The sequence below is a fragment of the Hippichthys cyanospilos genome, chromosome 9 (genome assembly GCF_059441005.1).
Source record: "Hippichthys cyanospilos isolate Australia breed blue-spotted pipefish chromosome 9, RoL_Hcya_1.0, whole genome shotgun sequence".
Lineage (NCBI taxonomy): Eukaryota > Metazoa > Chordata > Actinopteri > Syngnathiformes > Syngnathidae > Hippichthys > Hippichthys cyanospilos.
In genome coordinates this window covers 22,795,067-22,821,018 of record NC_142377.1, presented here as the reverse complement: position 1 = coordinate 22,821,018, position 25,952 = coordinate 22,795,067, and the positions used below count along the sequence as shown (strand labels likewise).

General features: G+C 44.0%; 5 protein-coding genes across 9 annotated transcripts; all 5 read right to left on the bottom strand.

Annotated features, from left to right (window-relative positions):
• Positions 1-505: 505 nt before the first annotated feature.
• pdhb (pyruvate dehydrogenase E1 subunit beta) lies at positions 506-4,319 on the bottom strand. 2 transcript variants are annotated; one of them, XM_088424093.1, is made up of 11 exons: positions 4,225-4,319; positions 4,084-4,143; positions 3,362-3,469; positions 2,658-2,720; positions 2,548-2,583; positions 2,285-2,475; positions 1,986-2,080; positions 1,790-1,900; positions 1,376-1,467; positions 1,153-1,294; positions 506-973 (listed from the first exon to the last, which is right to left on the bottom strand). In XM_088424093.1, exons 1-11 carry the CDS (start codon positions 4,261-4,263, stop codon positions 825-827), a joined length of 1,086 nt encoding a protein of 361 aa, XP_088280219.1. In that variant the 5' UTR covers positions 4,264-4,319; the 3' UTR covers positions 506-824. The 2 variants fall into 2 exon arrangements, with proteins under 2 accessions (XP_088280219.1, XP_088280218.1); XM_088424092.1 differs by having other exon boundaries at positions 2,285-2,583.
• A 667-nt stretch (positions 4,320-4,986) lies between these two features.
• Positions 4,987-15,616, bottom strand: pxk (PX domain containing serine/threonine kinase). Of its 3 annotated transcripts, XM_088424081.1 has the most exons (19): positions 15,351-15,616; positions 14,478-14,528; positions 14,036-14,083; positions 13,351-13,537; positions 12,662-12,739; positions 12,503-12,576; positions 12,301-12,375; positions 12,109-12,213; positions 11,626-11,727; positions 11,400-11,561; positions 11,198-11,315; positions 10,833-10,911; positions 10,307-10,355; positions 10,150-10,227; positions 9,949-10,035; positions 9,395-9,461; positions 9,119-9,187; positions 8,279-8,308; positions 6,059-6,207 (listed from the first exon to the last, which is right to left on the bottom strand). In XM_088424081.1, the coding sequence occupies exons 1-18, from the start codon at positions 15,450-15,452 to the stop codon at positions 8,292-8,294; spliced, it is 1,548 nt and encodes a 515-aa protein (XP_088280207.1). In that variant the 5' UTR covers positions 15,453-15,616; the 3' UTR covers positions 6,059-6,207; positions 8,279-8,291. The 3 variants fall into 3 exon arrangements, with proteins under 3 accessions (XP_088280204.1, XP_088280205.1, XP_088280207.1); XM_088424078.1 differs by lacking the exon at positions 8,279-8,308 and having other exon boundaries at positions 4,987-6,207; XM_088424079.1 differs by lacking the exons at positions 8,279-8,308; positions 9,119-9,187 and having other exon boundaries at positions 4,987-6,207.
• A 958-nt stretch (positions 15,617-16,574) lies between these two features.
• LOC148419564 (hydroxyacyl-thioester dehydratase type 2, mitochondrial-like) lies at positions 16,575-17,156 on the bottom strand. The gene has a single exon (XM_088424100.1). The coding sequence runs from the start codon at positions 17,154-17,156 to the stop codon at positions 16,695-16,697; it is 462 nt and encodes a 153-aa protein (XP_088280226.1). The 3' UTR covers positions 16,575-16,694.
• rpp14 (ribonuclease P/MRP 14 subunit) lies at positions 17,091-19,837 on the bottom strand. 2 transcript variants are annotated; one of them, XM_088424101.1, is made up of 6 exons: positions 19,766-19,837; positions 18,573-18,679; positions 18,423-18,507; positions 18,210-18,286; positions 17,558-17,636; positions 17,091-17,238 (listed from the first exon to the last, which is right to left on the bottom strand). In XM_088424101.1, exons 2-6 carry the CDS (start codon positions 18,659-18,661, stop codon positions 17,182-17,184), a joined length of 387 nt encoding a protein of 128 aa, XP_088280227.1. In that variant the 5' UTR covers positions 18,662-18,679; positions 19,766-19,837; the 3' UTR covers positions 17,091-17,181. The 2 variants fall into 2 exon arrangements, with proteins under 2 accessions (XP_088280227.1, XP_088280228.1); XM_088424102.1 differs by having other exon boundaries at positions 18,573-18,674; positions 19,766-19,828.
• A 115-nt stretch (positions 19,838-19,952) lies between these two features.
• Positions 19,953-25,808, bottom strand: LOC148419562 (monoacylglycerol lipase abhd6-B-like). Its single transcript, XM_088424097.1, has 9 exons — positions 25,641-25,808; positions 23,590-23,703; positions 22,873-23,032; positions 22,614-22,727; positions 21,522-21,654; positions 21,291-21,448; positions 21,165-21,219; positions 20,990-21,090; positions 19,953-20,414 (listed from the first exon to the last, which is right to left on the bottom strand). The coding sequence occupies exons 2-9, from the start codon at positions 23,694-23,696 to the stop codon at positions 20,244-20,246; spliced, it is 999 nt and encodes a 332-aa protein (XP_088280223.1). The 5' UTR covers positions 23,697-23,703; positions 25,641-25,808; the 3' UTR covers positions 19,953-20,243.
• Positions 25,809-25,952: the final 144 nt, after the last annotated feature.

The window sequence follows — 25,952 nt, the reverse complement described above, 5'->3', positions numbered from 1 at the left end:
AAGCCCACTAAGCCATTTTGTTTTCATTACAAAAACGATTTTTTTTCTTTATTGAAAGCCTTAAATGTTTAAGGCTTTTTTCCCCAAAATACATGAATATAGCAAGGCTTTAAAAAAAAAAGACAGGCTTTTTTTAAAGGCTCTAAGACAAAAAACTATTCTAAGGCTTTTTTATTTAATACGTTTTTTTTTAATTAAAAAATCCAACTATAGTAGGACTTTTTCTAAAAAACAAACCATCTATAGTAAGAATGTATTTTCTATAAGTTTTTTTTCCTTGTTTTTTTTTTATTTAAAATAATGCATAGTAACTTTTTTTAAAGACAAAACCAACTATAGTAAGACATTTTTTTCTCCTAAAAAGTTTTGAAGAAAATAAAACTAAAAAAAAGTCACAAGGCCACTCAAAGAAAGCCATTTCGTCTGCAGCCGTCGTTAATTTCAGATTCTTGAACCGTTTGCTTTTTTCTGACGTTTGTTGAAAAATTCCAAGGGAAACAAAATAGCGGGTGGAAGTGTTTTGTCTTTAATTGTGGTAACAGTCATGAACAGCGACAAACATGCTCCACGGAGCAACAGGAAGTAGTCTTTCAGCCAAAGACTTTTTATTTCTGGGAGAGGGGGAGGGGCCAAGGGGCGGGCTTCATTCAGTCACTCCCCCCAAATCGCTGAAAAACGTACCCAATAAATAAACTAAGTGAGCGCTCCAATGGAGGACGTTTGATTTTATTTTGAAGGAAGTAGGATGCGGCGACTGGCGCGCGGCTCGGGCAAACCCCGTTGGACTGTATTTACAAGGCTGTTTTCGTTTGTTAGTTAAATCTTCATACGACGTTGAGGGTCTTTTTGACGGAGAAGATGATGTCTTTGATCTGCGGCACGCTGTTGTCCTCCAGGATCTTGGCGTAGGGCATGGGGATGTCCACGCCCGTCACCCTGCTGGCCGGCGCGTCCAAGTAGTTGAACGCCGGTCCTGGAAAAAAAAAGAAAGAAAAAAAAGGTATATCGCTCATCTACAGAAGAACGTGCTAATTTGTGGTTCCCAAAAAAAGCAGGGAGCTTCAAACATTTCCCTGAGGAACGCCACCCGTGAACAATTTTTTCCATTTTGCGATGGAGAATTTGTTTTGTGGGACGAGATTGCGTTTTTACCCTCCATGATTTTGGCGCAGATCTCGGCGCCGACGCCGAACTGCGGCCAGCCGCCTTCCACCGTCACCAAGTGGTTGGTCTTCACGACGCTGGCCTCGATGCTCTCCACGTCCATGGGCCGGATGCTCCGCAGGTTGATCACCTTGCGCGCACAGCAACGCCCTCAGTTTACACCCCCCAAAAAAAAATTACAGAAAAAAAGGGGCGAGGGGGCTTTTGGCACCTCGCACTCGATGCCCTCCTTGGCCAGGACGGCGGCGGCGTCCAGGCAGTGGCCCACGTAGCGGGAGTGCGACACCAAAGTCACGTGGGAACCTCAAGAAAAATGACAAAAAATAGACAAATATGAACGAAAACTAATATAAAATTCCATGAAAAACGCACACGCATGGAAAAAAACAGAGAAAAATGCAGAAGTTTGGAAAAATGCAAAAAACATATTTTTGAAAAGGCCAGTTGTCAAATGGGTGCTCTATCCTCCTTGAAGGAGCAGCAAATCAAATTTCATGCTGTGACAGAAACTGCAGGTTTTTCTTTTTCAAATTAAGAGTAAATGAATTGAAACGTGAATCACCTTTTGGCTTAAATGCGTTCCCGGTCGACTAGATCATTTTTTTTGCTTTGCGGCGGGCCTCACCTTGGCGCTCCACCTTGGCCTTGCCGATGGGCACGGTGAAGTCTTTGGACTGGGCCTCGTCGGACATTTCGAAGGGGACGCCGTACATCAGCTCGTTCTCCAGGAACACCACTGCGCAAAAAGCCACGACAATTACCACCAGCACTCCAATATTCTGACCCCCCCCCCCCAACCAATTTGGGGAGCGTCCACCGACCCGGGTTGTCGTCCCTGATGGCCGACTTGAGGAGGCCTTTGGCGTCCTCCGAGTTCCACGGACTCACCACCTTGAGACCGGGGCAGTGCGCGTACCTGAGCGCAAAACGCAACTTTCACCATGGCGCTTGTTTAGCCCGAGAGCTCTTTCTCCCTTTAGTCTTATTTTCTTCTTGTTTTGTAGTCAAAGAAAAGATGGGAAAAGGGACAAAAGACAGACAATAGCACAGCTCCATCTAGTGGCCGCGCGACGCAAGCTCAGCCACTACTTTAGCTCCTATTCTAGAGGCGGGAACTGACCAGGCGGCGAAGCACTGCGAGTGCTGCGCGGCCACGCCGGCCGAGGCGCCGTTGGGCCCCCGGAAGACGATGGGCACGGCCTGCAGGCCCGCCGACATGTAGTAGGTCTTGGCCGCCGAGTTGATGACCTGGTCGATGGCTTGCATGGAGAAGTTGAAGGTCATGAACTCGCAGATGGGCCTCAGGCCCGCCTGAGGCGCAAAGGAAAAAATGATCCAGATGCAATATCCCCTTTGGAGGAAAGGGGGCGTCGGCGCGCTCACCATGGCCGCTCCCACCGCGATGCCGGTGAAGCCCATCTGGAACGTGGCGGGAAAATCTCAAACGCGCGCAAAACCCCATGACGGGCCATCGCCGTGACATACGGGCTCACCTCGGAAATCGGGGTGTCAATCACGCGCTTGTCCCCGTACTTCTTCCACAGGCCGCGGCTCACCTACGACAACACGCCACCCATCCGTCAATCGGATAAAAATCGACCGAAAGGGGAAGGCGATATTGGACGGTATTGGCCGCAAGGGGGCGCTCCGCCGACGGCTGGAATACGCGTTACAGGAGCAAAGAGAAAAATTAGTCTTTGGCCGTGGCCCAAATGAAGGGCGCGGCTCAAGTCCGGGAAAAAAAAAAAAAAAAAAAGATGGCGGTTATTTTGGAATCGGGCCGATAAGTAGGGATGGCTAGGTTTTGAAATCTGTGTCTGTCGTGCTGCCGGTCCAGTCCAAGTAACAGTCTTTAGGCCACCTTATAGAAAAGAGAGGAAAGCCTGGCGTATCTGGAGAACTCCTCGTCTTCCGGGGAGACACTCCAGATGGCGGTTGTTTTGGGAGCAGGCCGATAAAGTGTGCTTGACCTTGAATCCATACGTTGAAAGTAGGGATGTGTATGTTTTGGAATTTGTGAACGTGTACGTAAGCGTTCCCTTGTGCCGCGCGTCCAAAATGGCGTTACATTGCCGCGGCAGGAAGACATCCGTGTCCTAAAGCGGACACCCGCATCCTTCAGCAAATACACAAGATTCCCCCACTTTCAACCGCAGGCCGTTTGGACCCTAATTGGGGACGCGGCGAGAGGACGCACCTTGTAGGCGCCATCATACTGGGCCACCTCCTCCCCCAACAGGAAGACGCGCTCGTCCCGCTCCAGCTCCTCGTCCAAGGCCTGGTTCAAGGCGTCTCGCACTGTCACCTGGGAACAACGCACAATTTCAAAATAAGAGAACTTCTTTCTTGCCCATTTTTTTAACTCAATTCCAAAGACGTATTTTTACATGTTTTTTTCCAACATTCAATCTCGGGTACAATTTTACTTTTTTTTTTTTCAAGTGTTTGGCTAAAAAAAGCTCTAAAATTGTCTGTTCCAAAAAGGATTAGGTACCAAATACTCTAATTTTCGACTTTTAAAAACTTATGGTTCTAAAATTAACAGTATCTTAAGTAATTAAGTACACAGGTAATCAACAATTTTAGCAACTAAAAGGACTATAGTAAAAGAGTAAAGCATAATTTAGCACTTGATTACCTAAATTCATCAATTACTTCAGCACCTATTGTTTGTATACAATTGTATACACTTTACAAAAGATCCAGCATACTTGCAATAACAAATATATACTAGTTGCATAGATATCCCTATAAATATAACATGACACATTGCTACATAGTACATTATAGTATCCTGGAGTTTAATTCTTACTCAGGAGCGCAAAAATGCTCCCAATAATAGTAATACATAGTTGCAATAAAACATATGCTAAGGTAGCCGCGGTGTCGTTAGCCTGCTAGCTAGCTACTAACACTGACCTGAACGGCGGCCGGGGCGCTCCTATGAAAGGCCCGTCGCCGCAGCGCCGACACGGCATTCTGTGGGGAGGCAGAGAAAGCCCATCACTCACGGCCGAGACCAAAAGGACTCATTCGACATGTTTTCCATATTTTTCGTACCCTTCCGGAGGAGAGAACGGACTTCACGGACAGCGCCATCTTGAACCCGTCCTCCTTTGGGCGAGGTGAGGGCGGGGCAAGGAGGAGGGAAATGAGATTTCTACCAATCAGATCTGCGGCTCGACTGCCACGAACGGAAAATTTCATCGCAGAAAGCCAATCAGAGCGGCGCAACTGTGGAACGGGGGCGGGATGTTATTCGGAGGCTCCAAGGGCACGCTCTCGCAACCGTAGTGCGCATGCGCAAACTCCGAAGGACGATACGCCCGGACAAAATATACAATTTGTTTTCTGAAATATAAATTTGTCTCCGCTTTTTTATTTTGTTTTCTGAAATGGAAACGTTTCGCCTTTTTGTTCATTTGTTTTCTGAAGCGTAAACGTGGTTCACATTTTGGTCATTTGCTTGTTGAAATGTGAATTACTTTCAGGTTTTTGTCATTTGTTTTCCGAATGTATTTTTTTCTTCTGCTTTTTGGAATTTGTAGACTTGTTAAATGTGTTTTCTTTTATTTAACTCTTTATCTTTTTTGAAATGCAAAGATAAACCACAACTTCAACACTGACAGATAACGTCAATCAGAAAAAGGAGATGAACGGGAAAATAAGTCATAATTAAGGAAAATAACAAAAAAGTTGTAAGATTTCCCCGACACCGAAATTTCGTTGTACATTGTGTGTGTTGCAATGAAAATAAAGAAGCATTCTATTCTTTTATCAAATTCATCAGAAATGTTCCGTTCATTTCAAAGAGACTCTCTGTTCAAAACATCAAACACTATCTGGGACTTTATTTTTCATCATGACGTCACAAAGTTTGCCTTAAAGGGTAAAGTGCTGCAGAGGAACATTCAGCCACAATTCAAGTGGAATGCGACAGGGCGTAAAAACCAGCCACACTTAAAACAATCACACCAAAAAAAAAAAAAAAAAGGAAAAAAGCCCTCCTGGGACCAATCTGCAAAAAAAAAACACACACATTCAAGGCTCACATCATACAAATATGGCACAGTGAAAGAATAAGAAGCTCGGATGGTGCAAAGTTTGAAACAAATGAGAATTGTCGTAAAATAGTCATTGGGAGTCTTGCAAGTGACATATGGGCGTCTATTCACTCTTTGATTCCAAAACGTTTTTGTGCTCGTTCTGCAGTTCAAAAGCAAAAAGATACACGCTTTTCATTGGATTAAAAAACAAAAAATACAAATATATAACTGCCCAATGATAAATATTTCTCTCATTTTTTGGTGTTCCAGTATATATATATATATACATTTTAATTAGTAATAATCTTCAAATATATCCTTTTTCAGTTAAAAATATGATGTAGGCTTTCTGTGGGGTATTCCTAGTTGTAGTCTACAGAAATCAAAAGTAAGATCCACAATTTTTTTTACATAGTGCGGAGAAATGCCCAGGAAAACATGCATCCCCATTTTTCTTTTTTTTTTAACTAAAGTATTTAGAAAATGGGAACTTATTTTGGTTACAAACTTTCTCAAAGCATTTCAAATGTAAATTTTCATCATCTTAAAACGTCATTTCAATTTTTGCCGTAGATTGACCGGTAAAATTTCTTTTGATAGTGCACGTATATTTTTTTAGTCATCGCCCCTCCCGTCCAAAAATTGCAGGCGGCATAACAAGAGATGTTTGGATGGAGAACAATCAGAAAGAAAGGATATCTTCAGGAAGGTTATCTTCGGCGTCAACATTCAATTTTCCAGCATCGCTTGAGCAGTTCGGGTTAGAAAACAACAACAAGAAAACAACATTTGAGAGGCGTCTTCACATGTGAGGGAGCGTTGAAGGGCGGCGGAGGTCAGAAGACCTTCTTCAGGTCGCCTTTGCTGAAGGCCTGGATGGAGCTCAGCAAGGCGGCGCGACCCGCGGGAAGCGGGCCGGCCGTGGATGACGAGGAGGAGGAGTCCGGCGTGGGCGGGGCCGGAGGTGGAGGAGGAGGAGGCGGCGGAGGCGGACCACCTGGACAAAAGACAGCTGGTAAGAGAAGGCAACATGACCCAAATATATATATATATATATATAAAAGGTTAGGTGCACCAACCGTCAAAGTTGAGCTCTGCTTTGCACAGGGGTGTCCAAACTACATTTTTGCCCATCACTCGATTTTGAACTCATTCGAAATGATTTGTCCTGATTGAACATGTGTCATGGGATACGTTTCCGAGGGCAAATCCACATTTCCTGTTATGTTGGTGAGACTAACATAAAAGTAACGCAATAGGAGCGTAATGGCTTCCATTTCAAATACAGTAATATTGTCATGCAACTCAGTACTTTGAAATGACAGTAACGAGTAGTATATAACCGTTTTTTATATATATTAGAAAAATCAAAGTGGGCATGGCATCTTTATTTTTGGGGCTAAGGCCCTCAAAGGCAAAAGTTTGGACGCCTCTGGCTTAGCGCCAACACTTGAAAGCAGACGTTTCCTTTTTTTGTAAGACGACGTTTCGCTGTTTTAGGTCAGTTGCGATCACAAAATGGAATTTCCCCGGTCACGTTGTGTCGTGCGCGGAAAGGTCTGCTTTCAAGCGTGGCTATTCTTGAGCTCCACGTGGCGTGGCGCTGATCCACACCTGAGCAAGCTTTTCATTAAGAGGAAACGGCCAAAAAGGCGGAGCTCCAGGAGTTTCCTTTTGTGAAAGACCACCGGGAATGTTCACTAGAGCAGCGGTTCTCATTTGGGGTCACCATTAGCCCTGGGGTACGCCAAGGCACCTCTGGCGCTATGTCGTGAAATTTCATAAAAGTTTCTTTTCAAATTAAGATCCAAGTACTTGGAAAATGAAGCGACTTATTGCTAAATCTTAAATTGGGGGATGGAAAGGTACTTCTGGCGCTATGTGAGATTTGAAGAGGGGGTTCAATGTCCTGATAGGAACAGGACAAGTTTCTTTTTCAAATTAAGAGCAAATTACTTGGAACATGAAGCAACTTTCAGAAATGGGTACGCAAAGCTATAGCGGCATGTGAGAATTCGACAGGCTTTCTGCAAGTATCAGCAAATCGAAAAATGAAAATGCTTGGGTACGTGGGTGACAAATATTTTACGGGGGGGGGGGGTCAAAAATTTAAAAAAAAAAAAAGTTGAGAACCACTGCGCTAGAATGTGGGGGCAGCAGCCTATCAACACACACATAAAAAAAGCCAGCATGCCAGGAACTATAAGCAGGAAGCAAGCATGCAGGCAATCTCCAATGCCTTGAAATTGGGCTTTGACCCTTCATTGCAGATTGTGAGGCTTTTGGACAAAAGGTGTGCATACAGCGTCGGCTTCTCAGCAAGTTGCACTTGTGAGACCTCATTAGCTGTGCTGGGAATCCTTCAATCATTTCCTACTTCCAAATCATCCATATATACACACAAACACACATCATATTTTCTGCACTATAAGGCGCACGGGATTATAAAGTGCAAAGAATAGAAGCTACAGTAGTCTAATTCTTATGTACTTATGTTAATTTTTTTTGGCTAAGGGAGGGTCTAAAAATGGCTGATAATTTGAGTAATAAATTAAATATGAAAGTAATTTATTACTTTATGTTCATAAGCTTAGTAATCGATGAGTTTAAGAACTCCAAGGATTAAAGTAATTACTTTATACATTAGCGTGATCAATTAGCGCCCCCCCAAATAAAAATGCTACGAGCTGTATAAGGCATACCGTATAGACTGTCAGCTTTTTAGAAAATTCTACGTTTTCGGGTGCGCTTTATCGGGCGGAAAATGTGGTATTACTACACAAATGGGGCCAGTACAAAGCCTTATGTTGTGATTATCGTAGTGTATTTGATTTATTTATTTTTATTCCATCCAAACTTCTTGAATCGTCAATTAGCATCCATTAGCATCTGTGGCGCTAACAGGTCTTGCCAGGAAGCTCGCAAGTATGACAGCTTTTTTTCTTTTCAAGCCCACCGGTGACCCGCACCACCGCTCATCATAATCATCATCACCACCATCACCACCATCGCGGTGAGGGGAGGGGAGGGGAGGGGAGGGGAGGGGGGGAACAAAACGTTTACTTTACCCCAATGACACGGTCAGAACGGAGCATGCTCTACGGTGGAGACGCACGGACGGCATAGAGAGAGAGACCACAATTAAAAGGACCAATCAGAATTGAGACAGCAACAACGGGAAGACAGGAGACACCCAGACAGGATCAAGTGGCGTGTTCCTCCTGCTTATTCTGGTGGAGGCATGTTAAAAAAAAAAAAAAAAAAAGACATCTGGACCGCCATCTTGGATGACGTCACGGCGTACATACCGCCACTTTAGCTCAGTGAAGCTTTTTTTTTTTTTTTTGACTAAACCTCTCCAAAGAAACGATTGTCCACTTTTGCTTTTTCTTTGGCTTTATTTCCCTCCGATCGGCATCTCTCGAGGTGAGTACATTTCATTTCACCAAAGCCAGGGACGTATATTGACGCTTTTTAGGCATCCGGACATTCAATCCCAGAAACTAGAGGATTAAATCCAGGCTGTAGTATCTGGGATCGAATGTCCAAACTCTTACAAAGCAAAACGTGAAAATGCAACCCTGGCATTGAATGAGTTCATTTATAATCTCGTGCAGAAGTGTTTGCTGACCAAATGAATTTAAAACTTCCAAGATTTAAGGATAAAAAACTGACAAATGCAGAAATGCAAGAAAACACACACACACACACACACACACACGCGTGCATGAGCAATATTAGCTAGCTACGCTAATCTGTCCAGATTGTGTGCTTTGTCCAGAGTTGTGAAAAATAAATAAATAAAAAAAATTCTCCCTACTTTGCATTCTACTCATCTGCTAGCTGGTGAAAACGACAAACAAGACAGACAAGAAGTCAGGCGGCGGGATAAAGTAGGGCGAACCGACCTGAGGGCGGCGGCGGTGGCGGCGGCGTGGGGGACGAGGGACAAGTGGGAGGGGAACTGGCACCCGAACCTGAGCATACACACGTGGCAAACAAAGACACAAACTTCAATCACCCGCAACATTTTTCAATGTTTTATTTCGCGTCATATTTGGAGCAATTTCAGAAAGAGGACTAGGACTAGGACTAACATACATGCAATAAAACATTATTAAACATGAATGATTACTATTTTAAACCGCAATTACTTTCCCTTCATAAGAATGCAAGTTACCCACCAGAGTTGTTGTTGTTGTTTGGGATAGAGACGTCGTCGTCGTTTTGGCACGCGGGCTGCCTGCCCTTCTGCAAAAATATGGAGGGAAATGTCCGTGTATTGCCATATGTATTGCGGTATTTTGGGATATGTTTGTTCAAAAAAAAAATCTTGGGCATAACAATGACTGGAAAAGAAAACATAATTCTAACCCAAATTCTATTTATTTTCTTTCAGAAGCCACACATTGACATCTATGAGCAAAAATGGTAAACATGCGATAATAGCAAGACTACGCTCCATTTTATATTCATGAAATTGAAATGTATTATGTCATAATTAGAGTATTATCACATAACGAAGAATTTCGCATTGTGAGAGTGAAGTTATTGAAAGGCTCGCAAATGTCTTAAGTTGGCCGCTAGCGTGGTTTCGGGGTGTAAACACTAAAACTTTCTATTGCGCCTCTTTTGCGAGTTATAAAATTGTGAGAAAATGCCAAACAGCCACCGGGTGGCGTCGTTGCAAGCGGAGCCTTCAATTCTAGTCAGGTGGAAAGCGGAAACGCCGACTCACCTTCCGGGCCAGGATCTTCCTCTTCTTCTTCTCCTCCTCGGAGCCGTGATGGGAGCGCGCCCGGGTCAGCCGCTTGTGCTGGTGCAGCTTTTGTTGGGAGCAAAAAAAAATATATGAACAACTGCTGCTGAAAAGGTTGTGCGAGGCAATCGGGAGGATTGATGTACGAATGTCTTTGATTTTTCATTGCCAAGACCTCACCAGTCTCTGCTCGTTCTGCAGACGTTTCTCCACACGCTCCTTGGCCACCCTCAGGGCTTCCTTCAGCCTGCCGGGCACCTGCGCGCCCGCATCACAAGCAACTGTACTCCGTGCTCGGCGTCACTCACGTGCGTGCGTGCGCGCGCGCGCCTTTTACCCTCAGCTGCGCTTTCTCCGAGTGCTGCAGCGGAACGTCGCTGAAAAGTCTGCGTCCGAGCAAACCGAAAGACCACATGGCACATGTTAGCAAAAAAGAGGCGCTCCTACAAGACACGTGATTGGCTCCCGGCGTGACCATCGACCAATGAGGACGGGAGTGCTAATCTACTCCCGCCCGGGAGTTGTTACTTTTCACTGTTCAAAAATTCTGGCACCCACATACATACTCATGCATGAAAATTCCGAGGGGGTGACACTAGTTAGCGTTTTTTCACTTTTCGCGGGGGGTTCTGGTCCCCATTCACCGTGAAAAAGGAGGGATTACTGTAATGTCATGTTTTGGAATAAAATGACGGACGTCAACCAATTTAGTGACTTAAATGCTAATCCTGAATTTATTCAGCAATTTTCTCAAACGGGTTCAAACACGAACTACAAACTTACTTACACAAAGCGGACAGGTTTTACTCTTTTTTTTAAAATCACTTGTTTGTGGAATTAAAAGAAAAGGAAGAAAAACTCACGGTGTCTGAATGAGCTGCAAAACGGTTGGCATCCTTGACTTGCAGGCCTCAGTGGACAAGATGGACTGCAGCACCGACACTACGATAAACAAACGCGGACACGAGCATGCATGAGAGCGGAAGCGCACGCAAGTGATGGGAAACAAAGATCCATGAAGCAATTATTTGATTTGGTTTTTTTTTTACTCCTCTAGATGGTGCTCTCGGTTCACAGATTGTGCAGTGGAAAAGTATCAAATTTCCCCTACTTCTGCGACTAACGCTTGCCATGATGTGAAAAAATAGCACAAGCGTTTCCAAAAACTCCATTTGTACGTCGCAGACACGCAGCGGGACTACAAAGGAGGAGGCGAATGCGCGCTCACCCACGGCGGCGAAGGGGACGCCAGGAAAGCTGTCCGCGGGGACGCTGTCGGGCGGTCGGCCGTACGTCATCTCGTAGAGCAAATGTCCGAAGCAGAAGACGTCCACGCTTTCCATCGTCTGCGCAAAAAAACGCGTCAGCGGATCTCTAGAGCGGGGGCGTCAAACATGTGGCCCGCGGGCCGGCTCCGGCACTCAACGTACGTTGATCTTCCTGAAGTGTGTGACGGCGGGTCGCAGGACCGGGGGAACTCCCAGAATGCCGTTCTCTACATCCGTCAGGCGACAGGAGCCCTGCTCCAGCATCACGTTGGAGGCGTGCAGGTGGCCGAAAAAAAGGCCGCCCTCATGCAGGAGGCGCAGGCCCTGAGCGCACGCGCCAAACGCTTACTTCAAGTGAGCGTGTGCGCGAATGCGCGCCGCCGCATACCTCCAGTATCTGTCGGCCGTAGAGTTTGATGTGCGCCAGTTCCAGGGGCTGTCTTTTCTTGGGGTTGCCGTACTTCTTCAGGTAGCTCTCTCTGGGTTTCCCCTGACACGTACGCGTTGACAAATAGTTATCGCACTAAATGACTAGAACTAGTACGCCACTTGTGACTCGACCGTGTCACTCGACAGACGAGGCCGATACTCCTGATGAGAGGGTGGAGACCCCAAGGAGACAAAAACTCAAACCTCGCACCTTGCATACACCTAATCGTGTTCGGTAACCCAAAATAAATGTATCTGATGAGAGACAAAATAATTAACCTTTGAACGGTTTAAGCCTGGCTTGATCTTTGTTTTTTGGCGCCGCCTCTGGCCGCTTTTGATATTGCACATTGTAGTTGCATAAAACCATTTAAGCGCAATCATTGACCGCTGTCATGAACACGTTGCGTTCGAGAAACCTGGGACTCGTGACACTTCTCACCTTACACAGGTGGTCTCGCAGGGAGCCCGCCTCGCCGAACGGTCGGATGAGAAGCGCCGAGGACTCGCTTGTACTGCAGAACAACAGCGGACTCAAGTACGGACACTGGGGGAAAGCCGCAAGGATGTTAGGGATCCGTTTGGCGCCGGCCAGGCTTTTGCGGGGACGTCCCGTAGTAAGAGGCGTGCGCACCGAGAGGTTGCTGAGAAGCTTCATGGTGGACTGCAGGTCTTTGTCGGACAGGAACTTGTCAGGGCCCAAGTCCACCTGCGGGCAGATTGTGTCTTGGTTTGCAAGTGTGGTAAGAACCAAACTGAACTTGCACCTCGCTGTATAAATATGCATTATAATACAGTACGTGGTCCCAAACGTGTCGTTGTTGTGTGGGACTCACCCAGCTGAGCAGGAACCTCTCCTTGGCTTGCTCTTTGTTTTTGATCAGAAAATACTTTTTCCTGATCCTCCAACCTGCAAAAAAAAAAGAATAAATCAAGAGTTCTGCTCCGAGCCTGACTTTGCAATCGCGGCGGCGGCGGCGGCTGCAGCAGAGTACCAATGTCTCGGAGAGGCTCCATCACCATCCACTTGGGGTCTGAGCGAAAGAACATGGACACCTGCTGCAGGGCCATTTCTGTAAAACACACAATGTAAAATTTTGGAGATATATTTGTTTTTACAGTTTTAGCTTATTGTCGAGTGATATACGCCTGTCAGCATTGTTATATTGTCTGTGCGCATGTGTTGCTGCACCATTTGTGTTCAAACATCCATCGCTTAAACCAGGGACTGCGTTCAGAAAGCAAATGTTACAAGGACCGCATTTTAAAATGTTAGCGGTGGCTAAACAAAAAAAAATCATTTCAGCTGAAAACAAGTGCTTTTTATTTACTAACAGATTCGATTTGACAACAGGTATATTTGTTACTTTTCAGCCATACTGAAGGATAAAAAATAACAAAACTGGGTCAATTTCTGGACCTAACAGTTCGCTGCTAATTATTTAGTCAAAAACAACATTTCAAACTAAAATTCCACTTCATCACCTCGTTAGCAAGTGTGATGCATTTTGTCGTATTTCCAAACTATCGCATTTTTTCAAACATTAAATGGAATTGATTGCTTTCTTTTACAGTCATCAATAATTTCATAATTTAAGGAAAAATGAAATGAAATGACCACAAATGTATGTTTTTATGAACTCTTTCGGCGCCGTGGACAAGAATGGCTGTCTTTGAAACCCACCAGCGTAGTTGACGGCGTAGTTGTTGGGGTCCAGGAACCTCTTGACGGGCAGGGCGGCGCACAGCAAAGGATGCTGGGTAACGGCATCCAGATAGGCCTGCAGGCCGCGCTGCCTCTCGGCGATGAACTCGCGGTCCATGTTGCCGATCAGTTTCTTGGGCGGAAGAGGAAGGCTGACGCCGCACACCTGCGCCGTGCAAGCACATCGTGACCTTTTTGTATTTTTTTTTTTTGTTTAAACATGCTTATGCGAAACATTGGCGCAAAAAATGGGAAGTGAGCAGGAAAAAACTCAGCAGAAAACTTGGCAACGTGGCATCCTGTTTTGGGATCACTACAAAGGTCAAAAGCAGGACCCCCCTCAAAATGGCCCGTTCAGTTCCCATGCTCATCAGATTTACGACTGCCTGGACATGTTTGGGTTTTATGAGCTTTTGCAGCTCATTCATGACAAATATAATTACGTATATTTACCCAAAATTATCTGCATGTGCACAGAGTGAAAGCTGCTGCTGTGGTCTCAAATGACACAAAATATGAGGAGAAAAAACAAGGTGGAACATCATATTGAAAACTATGTCTTGTAATTTAACCAAAATACGATATGCATAACTGCACATTTAAATTAGTTTTAGAAAGAGTAAAAGTAATGATATGACCAGTCACAAAGCAAATAAAAACTCACCATCAGGCTGCTATTGAGAACGTCAAAGTCGCTGTAGCGCCTGATAACCTGTAAAATAGTACATAGAACAGTGGCTGTGATTGGTTATTTTACTTAAAACAGATTTAAAAAAAAAAAGACTTCTACTGCATTCCCTGCACTATGAGGCGCACCGGGATTACAAGACATACGTATCTTAAATGAATGGCCTATTTTAAAAAACGTTTTCACATATAAGGCACACCGCATTATAAGCTACCTAGAATAGAAGCTACAGTAGTGACTGTGGTTGCGTTGGGCATCCACTAGATGGAGCTGTGCAAACTGCAATCTCTTATACAAAAACATACGGTTTTGCATCTTGTCCCTATATGTATTGCTTCAAAAATGGAGCATATTTAGCATACAAAAAAGAGGGTTCAAAGAGGGTATTATAAAAAATGTTTTTGATTTGTGGTCTTACCTGCCAGCTGTTCTCGGGGGACACTCCCCTCTGGACTCGGATGATGTACTCCTACATCACAAATCAAAGAGTGCTCATATGACAGAAAAATAGAATGCAAGAAGACTTTTGACCTGTAAATGTTGCTGGTGTGTTGGCGATGAGTGCAGGGAGCCACTTTATTCTTTTCATATCGCCCCGCCCTTTCATATAACTTTCCTATTGGCTGCATCAGTGTCCCTAATAGTGTGCTTTCGGTGTGTACGTAAATAACTCCTTGAAACACGTCACAAACTTAGCAACGAGCAGATGCTTTTCCTTCGTCACGTGTCTGTGATGATGCAAATTAGGGCGACGGTCCATTCGGAAGAGAAAAACAAACATCGGCCGCTAGTGACAGATTTGTTTGGCGTTAGCAGGCTATGCTTACTGTCAGCCTCAGCTGATTCCGACCGGAAGTAGTTTTGTCAACAACAAACAACTAGCTTGTGCGCCCAATATCGGACACGCGTTTTTTTTCTATTTTCTGATATGACACGGTTCGCTCTCTGTGTGCACAAATAATCGAATAAAGCTCGAGGCAATTACATCAACGGGCCCTGACTCGCAGTCAGCAAGTCATTTCTTCTCCACAGAAGCTTCCGGAAATTGCTTCATCACAGTGCCAGTAATTCAACCGCAACCGAAAGAAAAAAACAGACATGCATGGGATACGTTTTCTATACCTTAATATTCTAGGCTCCATTTAGATAAAACGCCACGTTTTACGGCAAATATTACGACAAACGCATCCAGTCACATAACCAGGTAACCCTGGGACCAACCACTTTTGACGGTTCTGTTTCCGGTAACGGTAGCAAGCGGTCATAGAGTCAGGAAAAAAAAGAGGCTGACCGTGTGGGACTGGAGGTTCTGGCTGGCTTCGATCACCGCCGTCAGCGGGACGGTGTCGTCCAGGAGTAGCCGGCCGCTAGTCAGTTTCGCCTGGAAAGACATCCCGGACTTCGGGAGGGAGCTAACCGTCTAAAGTCCGATCCGAGAGCCCGGTCCGCGGAAGTGTCGTCGCCGAAAGGAATACGCTGGAGTCCTACTGCACTGGAGCGAGTAGTTTCGCTTCACAGTAATGAAAAATCAAGGCGACTTCGTCTGCTGAAATGCAACCGAGCCCGAGGTTGCGCAATCGTGGGAAGGACGCACTACCGCCACCCAGAGGAAGGAGCCAGAATCTTTTGTATAAGTACTGAAATGTTTAAAAGTTCAGACGTTTCCTCATTAAACCTTGTCTTACACAATAAAAATAACACCAGTCAATTTTTTATTTTGCCTAAAATGAAAACAAAAACTTGATATTAACATATTTCTGGTTCGATTGCCAATTGGTTGGAATCTTTTATTATTTTATTGTGATTTATTGCGAACTATTGAACAATATTAACAAAATAAAAGGAACGCAATAAATTGTTCGATTATTATTTAGGATTATAAAAACTAAATTTTGGTCTTGGTGGGAAATAGTTAAAAAGGAAGACTATATATTAAAAAAAAGAAAATACGTTCCTAGCATTGAATGAGTTAAAATGGTTGAAGTGATTGTTTTATTGAAGTCAAGAACACATTCACAATTTAATATAAAATCAAATGAAATTTTTGTATATATTTTTTTGTATTAATAACCCCAATTATTTGACGGACATTCAGCAATCAGCTCATGGACCTCCAAGGGTCCGCAGACCCCACTTTGAGAACCAGGTTTTATCATTTAAGATTTAAGTAAATGTGTGTACTGCAGTAATATTTGTCTTTAAAATGTAAAGTATAAATACTTTGAAAAGTTTTCATATTTAAAAAAAAATGCAGGTACCCACACTCACCCGCATGAAAATTCGCTACTTGCCGGTGTTTCACTTACTGCGGGGGGTTTTAGAAAAACAAGGGATTACTGTAATCATAAATCGTGTCCAGTTTGCCATTTATTGAAAAATTCTGGTTCGTTTTTATACTTTACAAAATCATCTCGAGGACCGGATGAAACTTTTTTGATGTCCAGAAACGACCAGCGGGCCATATGTTTGACACCGCCTGGTCTAGATGAAAACAACAAATCCGTTTCGTAAGAAATGTGAATGAGAAGCAGTTTATTGAATGAGGTGGGCAATATTTCAAACAACTGTGAGGTACAGCATGGATAATCAACAACAAACATAATATTTTACCGATTTTACAGGTCCCCTGAAAGCATCACTTCTCTTGCTGCTCCTCGGGCATCATAACCATCACCTCCCCTTCCATCACCACCTTGTCCTTGACCGAGCACGTCACGCCGATGAAGGCGAAGGACATCTTGATCTTGCGTACTTCCGCTTCGGCCAGGACCTCCTCGCCCACGAAGAGCGGCGCCGGGAAGCGGATCTCCTGGTACAGGAAGACGGAGCCGGGGCCCGGCATCTTGGTGCCCAGCACGGCCGAGATCAGCCCGTTGATGAGGACGCCGTGGACCACGGGGGCCTCGAAAGCGGTGGCGGCGGCGTAGGTCGCGTCCAGGTGCAGCGGGTTGGTGTCTCCCGTCAGCTCGGCGAACAGCTCCACGTGGCGGGCCGAGAAGGCTTTGGTGAGGGAGGCGCGCTGGCCCACGTGGAGCCGCGCTCCGGCCGCCGCGACCAAGACGGACGAGGACAGCAGCGTTCTGACTCGACGCCACATTCTTGTGGGTGAGTGGTCTGCGGCGTCAGACCAGGTCCAGATCGCGGCTGTTTCCCGTCAGCGATAGCAGGAAGGGCGACACCTTTTTAAGAAGGGCCGACAAACAACTGAATGGGAAGCGTTTTCACAAAAGCAGCCTTAGTTAGCGGACGTCCGTCCGTCCTTCAAAGACAACCTCCTTACGTTCATTTCCCGGCTAACAAAAGCTTCAAATTATATTCAAAGCGTATGAAAAGAAGGGATTACCAAAATTCCTTTTATAATTTGCTGTCTAAGGTTCGCACCGATAAGACTTCCGAGTAATGACTTGAGCAAGACCATATTAATGGTCAGTGGAAACAAAATAAATAAAAAACGGAAATAGCAACTGTGAGAGCGGCAAAGGCAAGCAGTTCACAAACCTGCAGAACTCGAAAGGCGCAGCTCTGCTCTTTGTAGAAGCCCAGCAGCGTCAATGAGCTCCACAGATTCACTAAACCACTATAAAAAACATCAAAACACATGGATAAATAAAGCACTTGTGATATATTATTTTTCAGCCTTCCAGACGGTGCTCTTGATTTACAGATAAAGGCTGCAAAAACACAATATTTTCTCGACCTTGAAAGATCCGTTAAAATGCTCGTAATGGGCTGGCACTATAGGGAAGTGCTTCTTAATTATATTTTGCCAAGCCCCCCTTGAGAGAACACCTTTCGCACCCCCACCCACTCCACACTGACAATAAATACCATTATTATCTACAAAAAAGTATAAGTATGCCTAAACCTGTATCCCTTTTAACATTAACGAATGAAAAAAAATATATAAATCACCTTTCAACAACTGTTAGTTATTTTTCACATACGAGTGACAGCTTAGTCTAAAACAGAAAAATATAGCTATCAATGTGCCTGAAACAGAAAAAAAATGACAAGCGTTACATTTGGCCGTCTCTTTGAACCAAGACTGCCATCTACAGGAGTGAAAGCAAAATAGCACATGCGCTTGACGAAGCTTCATTTGTCCATCCCCGCAAAACACACTCTTGTGCCGTCGCTTCAATTTCCTCACCTTTTGGATACGCGCAGGAAAGCGGTGAGGGTGTCAATATCGTACTTCAGGACGTCAAAGTGTAAAGCGGCGCCCACCTGAAGCATACAAATACACATCAATTTCACAAGCTGTTCTACTGTGACTTAATTTTTGATTGTGAATGGGCACATAAGTAACATCAATAACATGGAAAAGATTGTGCCTTGCGCATGAACGTTTTCAACTTCCTACCTCTCCGTGGAGACTCTTCAAGCCGCCGATGATGAACTGCTTCAGTTCAACCGCGCTCAGTTTGGTCGACTTGTCCTCCAGCACGCTTGATACCAAATAAGAGTCGTCATGAAGCGCTCGCGTGGCGCCGGAGGATCGGCGCTTACTTACAGGCACACTTTCATGTACTGATACGGAGCGGCGTTCTTCAACGTCACGCTTCGGTAAATGACGGGCTTGTCCTTGCTCTCGGGATTCATTCTATTCAAGCATCTACGCTGAAACAAATTCCACACGCAACAGGACATAAAAACACACGCAACACGTAGACGATTGGCCCATGCACATAACCGGGGAATTGTTTTCTATAAGATGCTATGCATGCGTCTGCAGATTTTTCACTAACCTGGCCTTATTATTACCCAACTTGGGCTGACATTAAAAGGGTTTAACATTGTTATTCATTTATTTTTACTTTCAACCCCTCAAAATGTTCACTGGCATCTGCCATATCCATAAATATGTATAGATCCATACATATATATGTATGTTCTAAGGGTGTTTTGTTTTGAAGAATTTTCATTCAGTGAGAAAAAAAAACCAACTTATGGCATACTTTATTTGTCTGGGATAGTTGGAAAATTTGTTTTAAAAATCCAAATTCCATAGATTAGGTGACAGGTGCTGGGATTTTTTGTCCCGCCCCTGAATTGACCCTATTTGCTGTTTCAGAAAGGATGACACTAAAAATACACACATCAGTAAACTTTACTGAAACCAACGTTTCAGAAAGAGCACAAAACATTGGCGATGGTATTGACGAGGAAATTACGTGAATAATTTGTGAACAGTCTAACTCAAATGTTATGTGATCATTAGTGTATATCTGATCATCGTCGCGTCAAAGTGACGAATATGCCAAGTCTAATCAGCGTGTAGCGATCGGGATGTCTAACGGTCTGATTCGACTACGTAGTTGCGTCAATTAATTTTAAACCAGCGCTCAGAAAAAAAAGTTATTTAACCTTTATATTATCCTTGTCACACACCACAAGCTATTTCAGAAACTGTATTGCGCGAACGTGCCTTTGGTGGTTTATGAACGGCTTCAAATTTCATTTCGACAACGAAAGTGCAGTTGAGTGTTGTAAACGTATAAGCATAGCGGTTAATATCAAAACGAAAATGAAAAACTGCACGGTGACTTTCGATTATTTCTTCGTGCGCCCTTATCCTTCAACGCCAACTTAAATTGCAGAAACGCGAAACAACCGTCCGAACTATAAAGCTGCTGTGACTTTTAAAGTCAGGCTCGAACAAGCTGAGGACGAGGTCAACGCAAACCCGTTAGTGGGTAAACTTACCTAATTTTGCCACTTCTACAAAACACACACTGGCATGTTCTTATTTGCTATCCACGCTTGCTTTCTTCTTTGTGTAACGTAATGCTTATAAGCGGTCAACACTGCCCCCTATCGTGCCTTGTCACAAACGACGAGCGACAAACCACAGATCAAATCAGTCCTTCAATGAAATGATGAACTCACCAAATGCATTTCGTTCTTATCGAGAGACTGTTGAATATATTAGCTGCATTTAAAACAGTACAGAAACACAAACACATCATCCTAAGTGCTTTTGTTGAGGTTTCAAAGTCTGCTTCAAAATACAGCTAAATTGTGACAAAACTGTAAGAAAGCCATTAAAACCATCACAAAGTTAAATTAAAAACATATTTCTAAAGGTGTCATACATACATATAATATCATGAATGCAAGCAATTATTTCATTAAGATGATATATTCCTAACAATTTATATAACTTCGGTCCTCAATGATCAGTTCAGGAAACTTTTTTCACTTTTTGTCCGTCCACAGACAGGAAGTCCATGATGAGCTGCGCGGCCTTCCTGGGCCTTTCCAGCGCGATGGTGTGGCCGCAGTCGTCCAGGAGAAACAGCTGACTGTGGGGCACCCCCTTGTGCAATGCAGATGCCCCGGAAACATCCAGAACCTGCAACGGCGCCGCAAAAAAAAACAACAAAAAGTATGCATAACATTGCATAATATAGAGATTTTTCTTTCCGAAATAATTAATTATTTGATTTGATTACCTTAGTACTTACTTACCAAAAGCAAAACATCACCTCAGTACGGGGGTGTCAAACATACGGCCCGCGGGTCGGTTCTCGCCCACAAATGGGGTAAAACCGGCCCGTGAGATGATTTTGTCAAGTATTAAAAATGAGTTTGAAAAACGTTTTTTAATAAAATAAAAAAAAACTTGAAATGTTTTATGATTAATAATGATGTTGTACTTGTTTTATTTTGGACAGTATTAAAAAAAGAATAATAAATTTGAAGTTGTTTTTTTAAAGTTAAATAAATATATAGCATTATTTTGAATGGTCCACCCTACTTGGCAATAGGTTTTCCTCCACGCCGCCCGTAGGCTTAAACCAGTTTGACACCCGTGCTTTGGTACTTAATTCATTTAGTAGGAACCATTTTAGGCACCCTTGTAGCTGGGATTGAAGGTCTGGACTCTTACAAAATGTGAAAATACATCGAATGAGTTTGTTTTCTGACCTGGTCTTGCTTCCCCCAAAGTATTTGCAGGGGAGACTTGATCAAATGTAGATTTTCTTGCAGAGAGTGGCGAGATTTCTCCTCAACCAGCTCCATGAACACTTAAAAAAACACACACAGGCGTTATGGCAATAAAAAGAGAAAAGACACTCAGAGCACGAGAAGGTGGACGCACATTCTTTGTAAAAAGTGTTGTGGCGCCTCCTGTTGTCCAGGAGGCCACGCAGCACCTGGAAACACAAAAAACATTGGCGGTCGGCAGGCGTTCTTGGTGGCGGCGGCCATATTTGTAGTTCTCTACCTGTCGCGGCAACTTGAGGGGCTTGTGGCAACAGAGGCGCAACATGTCCTCCAGCTCCCGCAGAGTGGACGGAATCAGAGGGATGTCAAAGCCCTCGGGGTTCTTCTCCATCTCCCTCAGGCGGGTGATGAACTCCGACTCGGTGGGGTACACCAAACCTGCGGGGGGGGGGGGGGGGGGGGGTTATGGCTGTGGGTGAAAGGGGCGGAGCTAGCCGGCAGGCCGATTTACCTGAGGGGCACATCAAGGTGACGCCAGAAAGGTACCCCGGGTAGGTGGCGGCGTACACGCCCGCCACGTTGCCTCCCATGGATGTACCCACCAGGTGGAAGGGTTTTTTGTCCAGACCAACGCTCTGCACAAACTGAATGCACACAATTCACATGGAGCCATAGGCCCTGATGTTTTTCTTTTTTTCGTCCATTGCCGATTATTAGTGGTTAAGGGGCCCCATAATTGATATTTGCAGCCTAAACTCAGTTTCAGTAAAAGCCTCTAAGATAAAACGCTTTACCTTCGTTGGAATGTCTTCAAAACCCTCGTGCAGGGGAAGCATTGAAAAAAGACGAGAGGGAGCTGAAATTTCACCCAGATGTGGAGACATTTGGACAAAAAACGGACACAATATGGTACAGGGTTAACCACTGTGCAGTACCGTATTTGGCACAGTATTAGGCGCAGCTAAAAGTCTTCGATTTTTTTCAAAAACTGACAAGTGCGACCCTCTAATATGACACAAATATAAAAACTTCATCGCCGTATAAATTCCTCTGCATTTCAATTCGAAATGTATTTTTTAATTTGTGATTGTCTATGAATAATCATCTGATTGTTTTGATTCCCTTTAGCGCAGCTCCATCTCGTGAACGCATAACGCAGCCCTAGCCACTACTGTAGCTTCTATTCTATGTGCCTTATAATGCGCTGCTTATATATGAAAACGGATTATAAATTCGGCCATTTGTTGAAGGTGCGCCTTGTAATCCAATGCGGTATGTGTGATCATTTTTGGGTCATTTTCTGACACATCATTCTCCAAGTAATGTCATCAAGCAATGGCACACTCCTGTTAGTGTGACTAAGTGGTCATGCCACATTGAAATTTGACATGTTGTCACCATCAGGGTGAAATTTCAGCTCCCTGGTGTCTTCTTTCAAAGCTTTCCTTTTGATGTAAAGATCAAAAGTTTGGACCTAACAAGGGTTTAAGTAGCTGGTTGGACTGTTAAAGAACGTGAAAATATGTTTTTGGCATTGAATGAGTTAATAAGTTGAAGTAAAAAAAGAAGAAAATCATTGAACATGGCTTTATATACAACCCACCTGATGGATTCTGGCAACCTGTCCCGTAATGCTGTAGTCCTTGGACCCGGTGCGGGTGGTCCCCTCATGTCCCGGCATGTCCACGCACAGCAAATGCTGCTCCGCGGGGATGTACTGGAGAAGCAAACGAACGCAGCACGTACACATCGTCACCATTCCTTCGTGCGTGCGCTCACAGCCAACGACGGGGCGCTCTTTTTCCTAAGCCCCGCTGAAATAGTTTGGAGAAAACGAAATCTAAAACAACTATGCGCGTTACCTTGACGAAGGGCAACCACATGTCTTTGGAGGCGGAGAAGCCGTGCAGGAGCAGTAAAGAGGGCGTGGCGCCCCCCGGTGTCCCGCGGCTGAAATAGCAGAAGCGGTAGCTGCCGCTGTACGAGTAGCGGACCACCAGGCCCAGTTTGCGACGCATCAAACTGCAGGACAGCCAGCACGTCGTCAATTACACTTAAGCCACTTTTTCGAACGAGAAGTTTTGAGTTTTGACGATGTATGAATGCAGGAATTGTACTGTTCTTTTCTTGCCATATTCCCGCAGATTGCTAACGCCTTCATTGATGACGCCTGTCGGTGGTTATTGTTCTTTAATCCAGGTGCCTCAAAGGTGTAAAACTAACGGGGAAAATTGCTCAAATGTACTCCAGCCACTGGAGTGGCCAACAAATTTATAATGGAGGCCATTGGTTGAATGATATTTACGGCCATATTAGTAACATCTTTCTCTATGTTTTTAAAATGAGGAACACTGTATTCAGCCCACCGGGCTATTGCGTGACAGTGATTTGGAGTGTGTGTGCGTGTGTGTTAGGAAGGGGGACAAAGTCCACTTGTCAACATAATGTAATACTCCCTTTCAAATGAGCCTATTTTACGACAGTGTGGAAAATGCAAGAACGTCACAAATAATTTGCAACTAATTGCGCATTTTCCACGCCAAACTGCACCTTAAGTAACTGTTGAAGTCACCGCTCACCAATTATAAGCCTGGATGATCATACCGGGCCAGAAGCACAAGGTCAAGAAGAAAGACAAAACGGGAAGCACCAGGACGGTCCCGATGAGCGCCGCGCTCTCCTCCATTGCCGCACTGTCAAAAAAATAAACGGATTACCATTGTAAAATGGTGGCTTTTTTGTTGACGAGCATGAATGTAGATAAAAACTGAATTGAAAAAAGAAAACAAAATCAAATTTTGTACGGCCAATTTGACACACATTTACTGGAGCAAATTTGGAGCAATTTCACATATAATATGTTGCTATCAAATTAGATATTTATCGGAACATCCCCTTAATTCATTCTCTACTTAAACTCATTTGACTTTACAGTGGTACCCCTACTTACGAACGCCTCTTCTTATGAATAATTCAGGTCACGAAACACCCCGACGGAGAAAAATATTGTGTCTAGTAACGAGAGAAAATTCAAGATCCCAAAGGTGATAATAATGTAATACGTTATCACAACTCGTGATGTCTACCGAATTTGCGACAGTTTGTGATGCATTTTTATCATTAATTATTGGCTACGGCTAACATTGCACCTATTCACATAAAAACACATAGGTAACATACCGCTTTGGGCTGTCGCATCTGACGGTCGCGTTGTTAACGTGTCGTTATCACTTTAGTAATTACATAACACAGGAAACACTTTGCATAACCCCAAACTAAACTTAAGTAAACTTACATGATCAAAATAATCAAAAAAATAAATATCACTGCTTCTGTGGACTTGTAAATGATTCCTGGTTCACTGGAAATGTCATAAATAACAGAAATGAAACGTCCTAAAAAGGTGTCTCTTTCTGCACTCATCACCAACAAACCAGCACCATATCAAGGCAAACAAGTGAACTGCATTCACATTGTCAACTGCTATAATTCACATGATTCGTTTCAAGGGTTTAGGAGCTTTTTTTATTATTCTTTACATATTTTGGTTATCATGCACTAATGTAATTCTACTATGCGTTTGTTACTGTTTTGATGCATTTTTATAATTTACTAACATTATTCATTTAAGGGTTTAGACGCGTTTTGGGGGGCTTGGAACGGATTGGGCTATTTACCTGTAAAAAGTGGCTCTACTTATGATAAATTTATTCGTAGAGGTACGACTGTAAATGTTTTGCTTTTCTGCCTCAATATAGGAGTCAACGTTTGCCGCTAAATCTTTCTCTTCTACTCAAAAGCTGTGCAGGTCTCAAATTAAGAGTGAAGCAACTCCGTCATTCCAACGGTCAAAAAAAGGAATAACAGAAAAGCCGGGCGAGATGCTCTTCCATAGCGAGGGTGATGAAATAAAAATGACTTTAGTAACATCCAAAGGCCGCCTTCACGCTATTCATCCAGAAAAACAGCTTTGCGATTTTACATCCACTATCTCTTCTTACATCTGCTGCTAATCTGATCATCTACCGAAGAGGAATGCGGGGAAAATACAAACTCTGGAAAGAGGCTCAAAATTTGCAGTAATTTTTGTATATTGTCAAACTTATGACACCGAACTCCACCTACATTTCCTAACATGAACTTTGACACCAGAAAAATGTCAAAACAGCAAGGTATACTCCACCTGCCCATTTCCGTTTGATTTCATGTTTGCGTATCCTGCAAATGTGTGCTTACCTGACCGAATGTCGTACTTTGCGAATCAGATTAGGATTATTACGATGCGTTTGTCTACTTTTGAGTTTGACCATGTTCTCCGGAACGTTTGCTATCAGGACAAAGGTGCTACGACGTGCTTACGTCACCACATGCGTAAAACCTGTGTAAAATAACATTATGAAGAGTGAAAATGAATCACTGCTGATATGACAAGACAATTAAACATTAACGGTGCAATCAATGATAAATATTAAATAGCAATAGGGAGGCTGATAAACTCCCCTTTTACGTTACAATGCAAACGTTACACAAGTCGAACAATGAAATCAAGATGGCTAAGCATGCGCAAACTAGTTGTTTGACGCCAGTATTTAAAGGTTAATAACATGTCGTCATGATGGAAGACGCTCACCTGTGCCACTCCGCTTGATATGTCAACAGGAATGGAAATGCCCTCCTCCATTCGCTCCGCTATTTCTCCTCCTCTTCCTCCGTTTCGTCTTCCTCTTTCACCAAATTACTCAATCGCCTTTCATCCGCACTTGTTAAAGGGCAAGTACAACCGGCAAGCAGCGCTGCGTTCACTGACGACAGGAATTGTTGCACACGCCACTGCAAGGACCAGAACTACGAGCCCGTGATGCATTCGAGGGCTTCCTGAAAACGGAGACGATAGGTTTCACCGGTTTGACCCTGCGGCGTTCAATTGTAATGGGAAACGTTT

Bases quoted from the DNA above. Each gene is read 5' to 3' on its own strand.
- rpp14 (XM_088424101.1), bottom strand. From the start codon at position 18,661: ATGAATCCCGAGAGCAAGGACAAGCCCGTCATTTACCGAAGCGTGACG. The intron at 18,508-18,572 runs GTAAGTAAGCGC...TTTGGTATCAAG, and splicing joins CAGTACATGAAAGTGTGCCT to CGTGCTGGAGGACAAGTCGA. The intron at 17,637-18,209 runs GTGAGGAAATTG...TGTTTTTTATAG, and splicing joins TTCCTGCGCGTATCCAAAAG to TGGTTTAGTGAATCTGTGGA.
- pxk (XM_088424078.1), bottom strand. From the start codon at position 15,452: ATGTCTTTCCAGGCGAAACTGACTAGCGGCCGGCTACTCCTGGACGAC. The intron at 10,912-11,197 runs GTGAGCGCGCAT...TGTTTATCGTAG, and splicing joins CGTCCCCTTCGCCGCCGTGG to TGTCGGTGCTGCAGTCCATC. The intron at 10,228-10,306 runs GTAAAAGGCGCG...GCGGGCGCGCAG, and splicing joins CGGAGAAAGCGCAGCTGAGG to GTGCCCGGCAGGCTGAAGGA.
- pdhb (XM_088424092.1), bottom strand. From the start codon at position 4,263: ATGGCGCTGTCCGTGAAGTCCGTTCTCTCCTCCGGAAGG. The intron at 2,081-2,284 runs GTCAGTTCCCGC...TTTTGCGCTCAG, and splicing joins TCGCAGTGCTTCGCCGCCTG to GTACGCGCACTGCCCCGGTC. The intron at 974-1,152 runs GTAAAAACGCAA...TTTTTTTTCCAG, and splicing joins CTGCGCCAAAATCATGGAGG to GACCGGCGTTCAACTACTTG.
- LOC148419562 (XM_088424097.1), bottom strand. From the start codon at position 23,696: ATGGAGGAGAGCGCGGCGCTCATCGGGACCGTCCTGGTGCTTCCCGTT. The intron at 23,033-23,589 runs GTGAGCGGTGAC...GCTGTCCTGCAG, and splicing joins ATCATCCAGGCTTATAATTG to TTTGATGCGTCGCAAACTGG. The intron at 21,655-22,613 runs GTGGGTTGTATA...GTGTGCATTCAG, and splicing joins AGGTTGCCAGAATCCATCAG to TTTGTGCAGAGCGTTGGTCT.
- LOC148419564 (XM_088424100.1), bottom strand. From the start codon at position 17,156: ATGTGGCGTCGAGTCAGAACGCTGCTGTCCTCGTCCGTCTTGGTCGCG.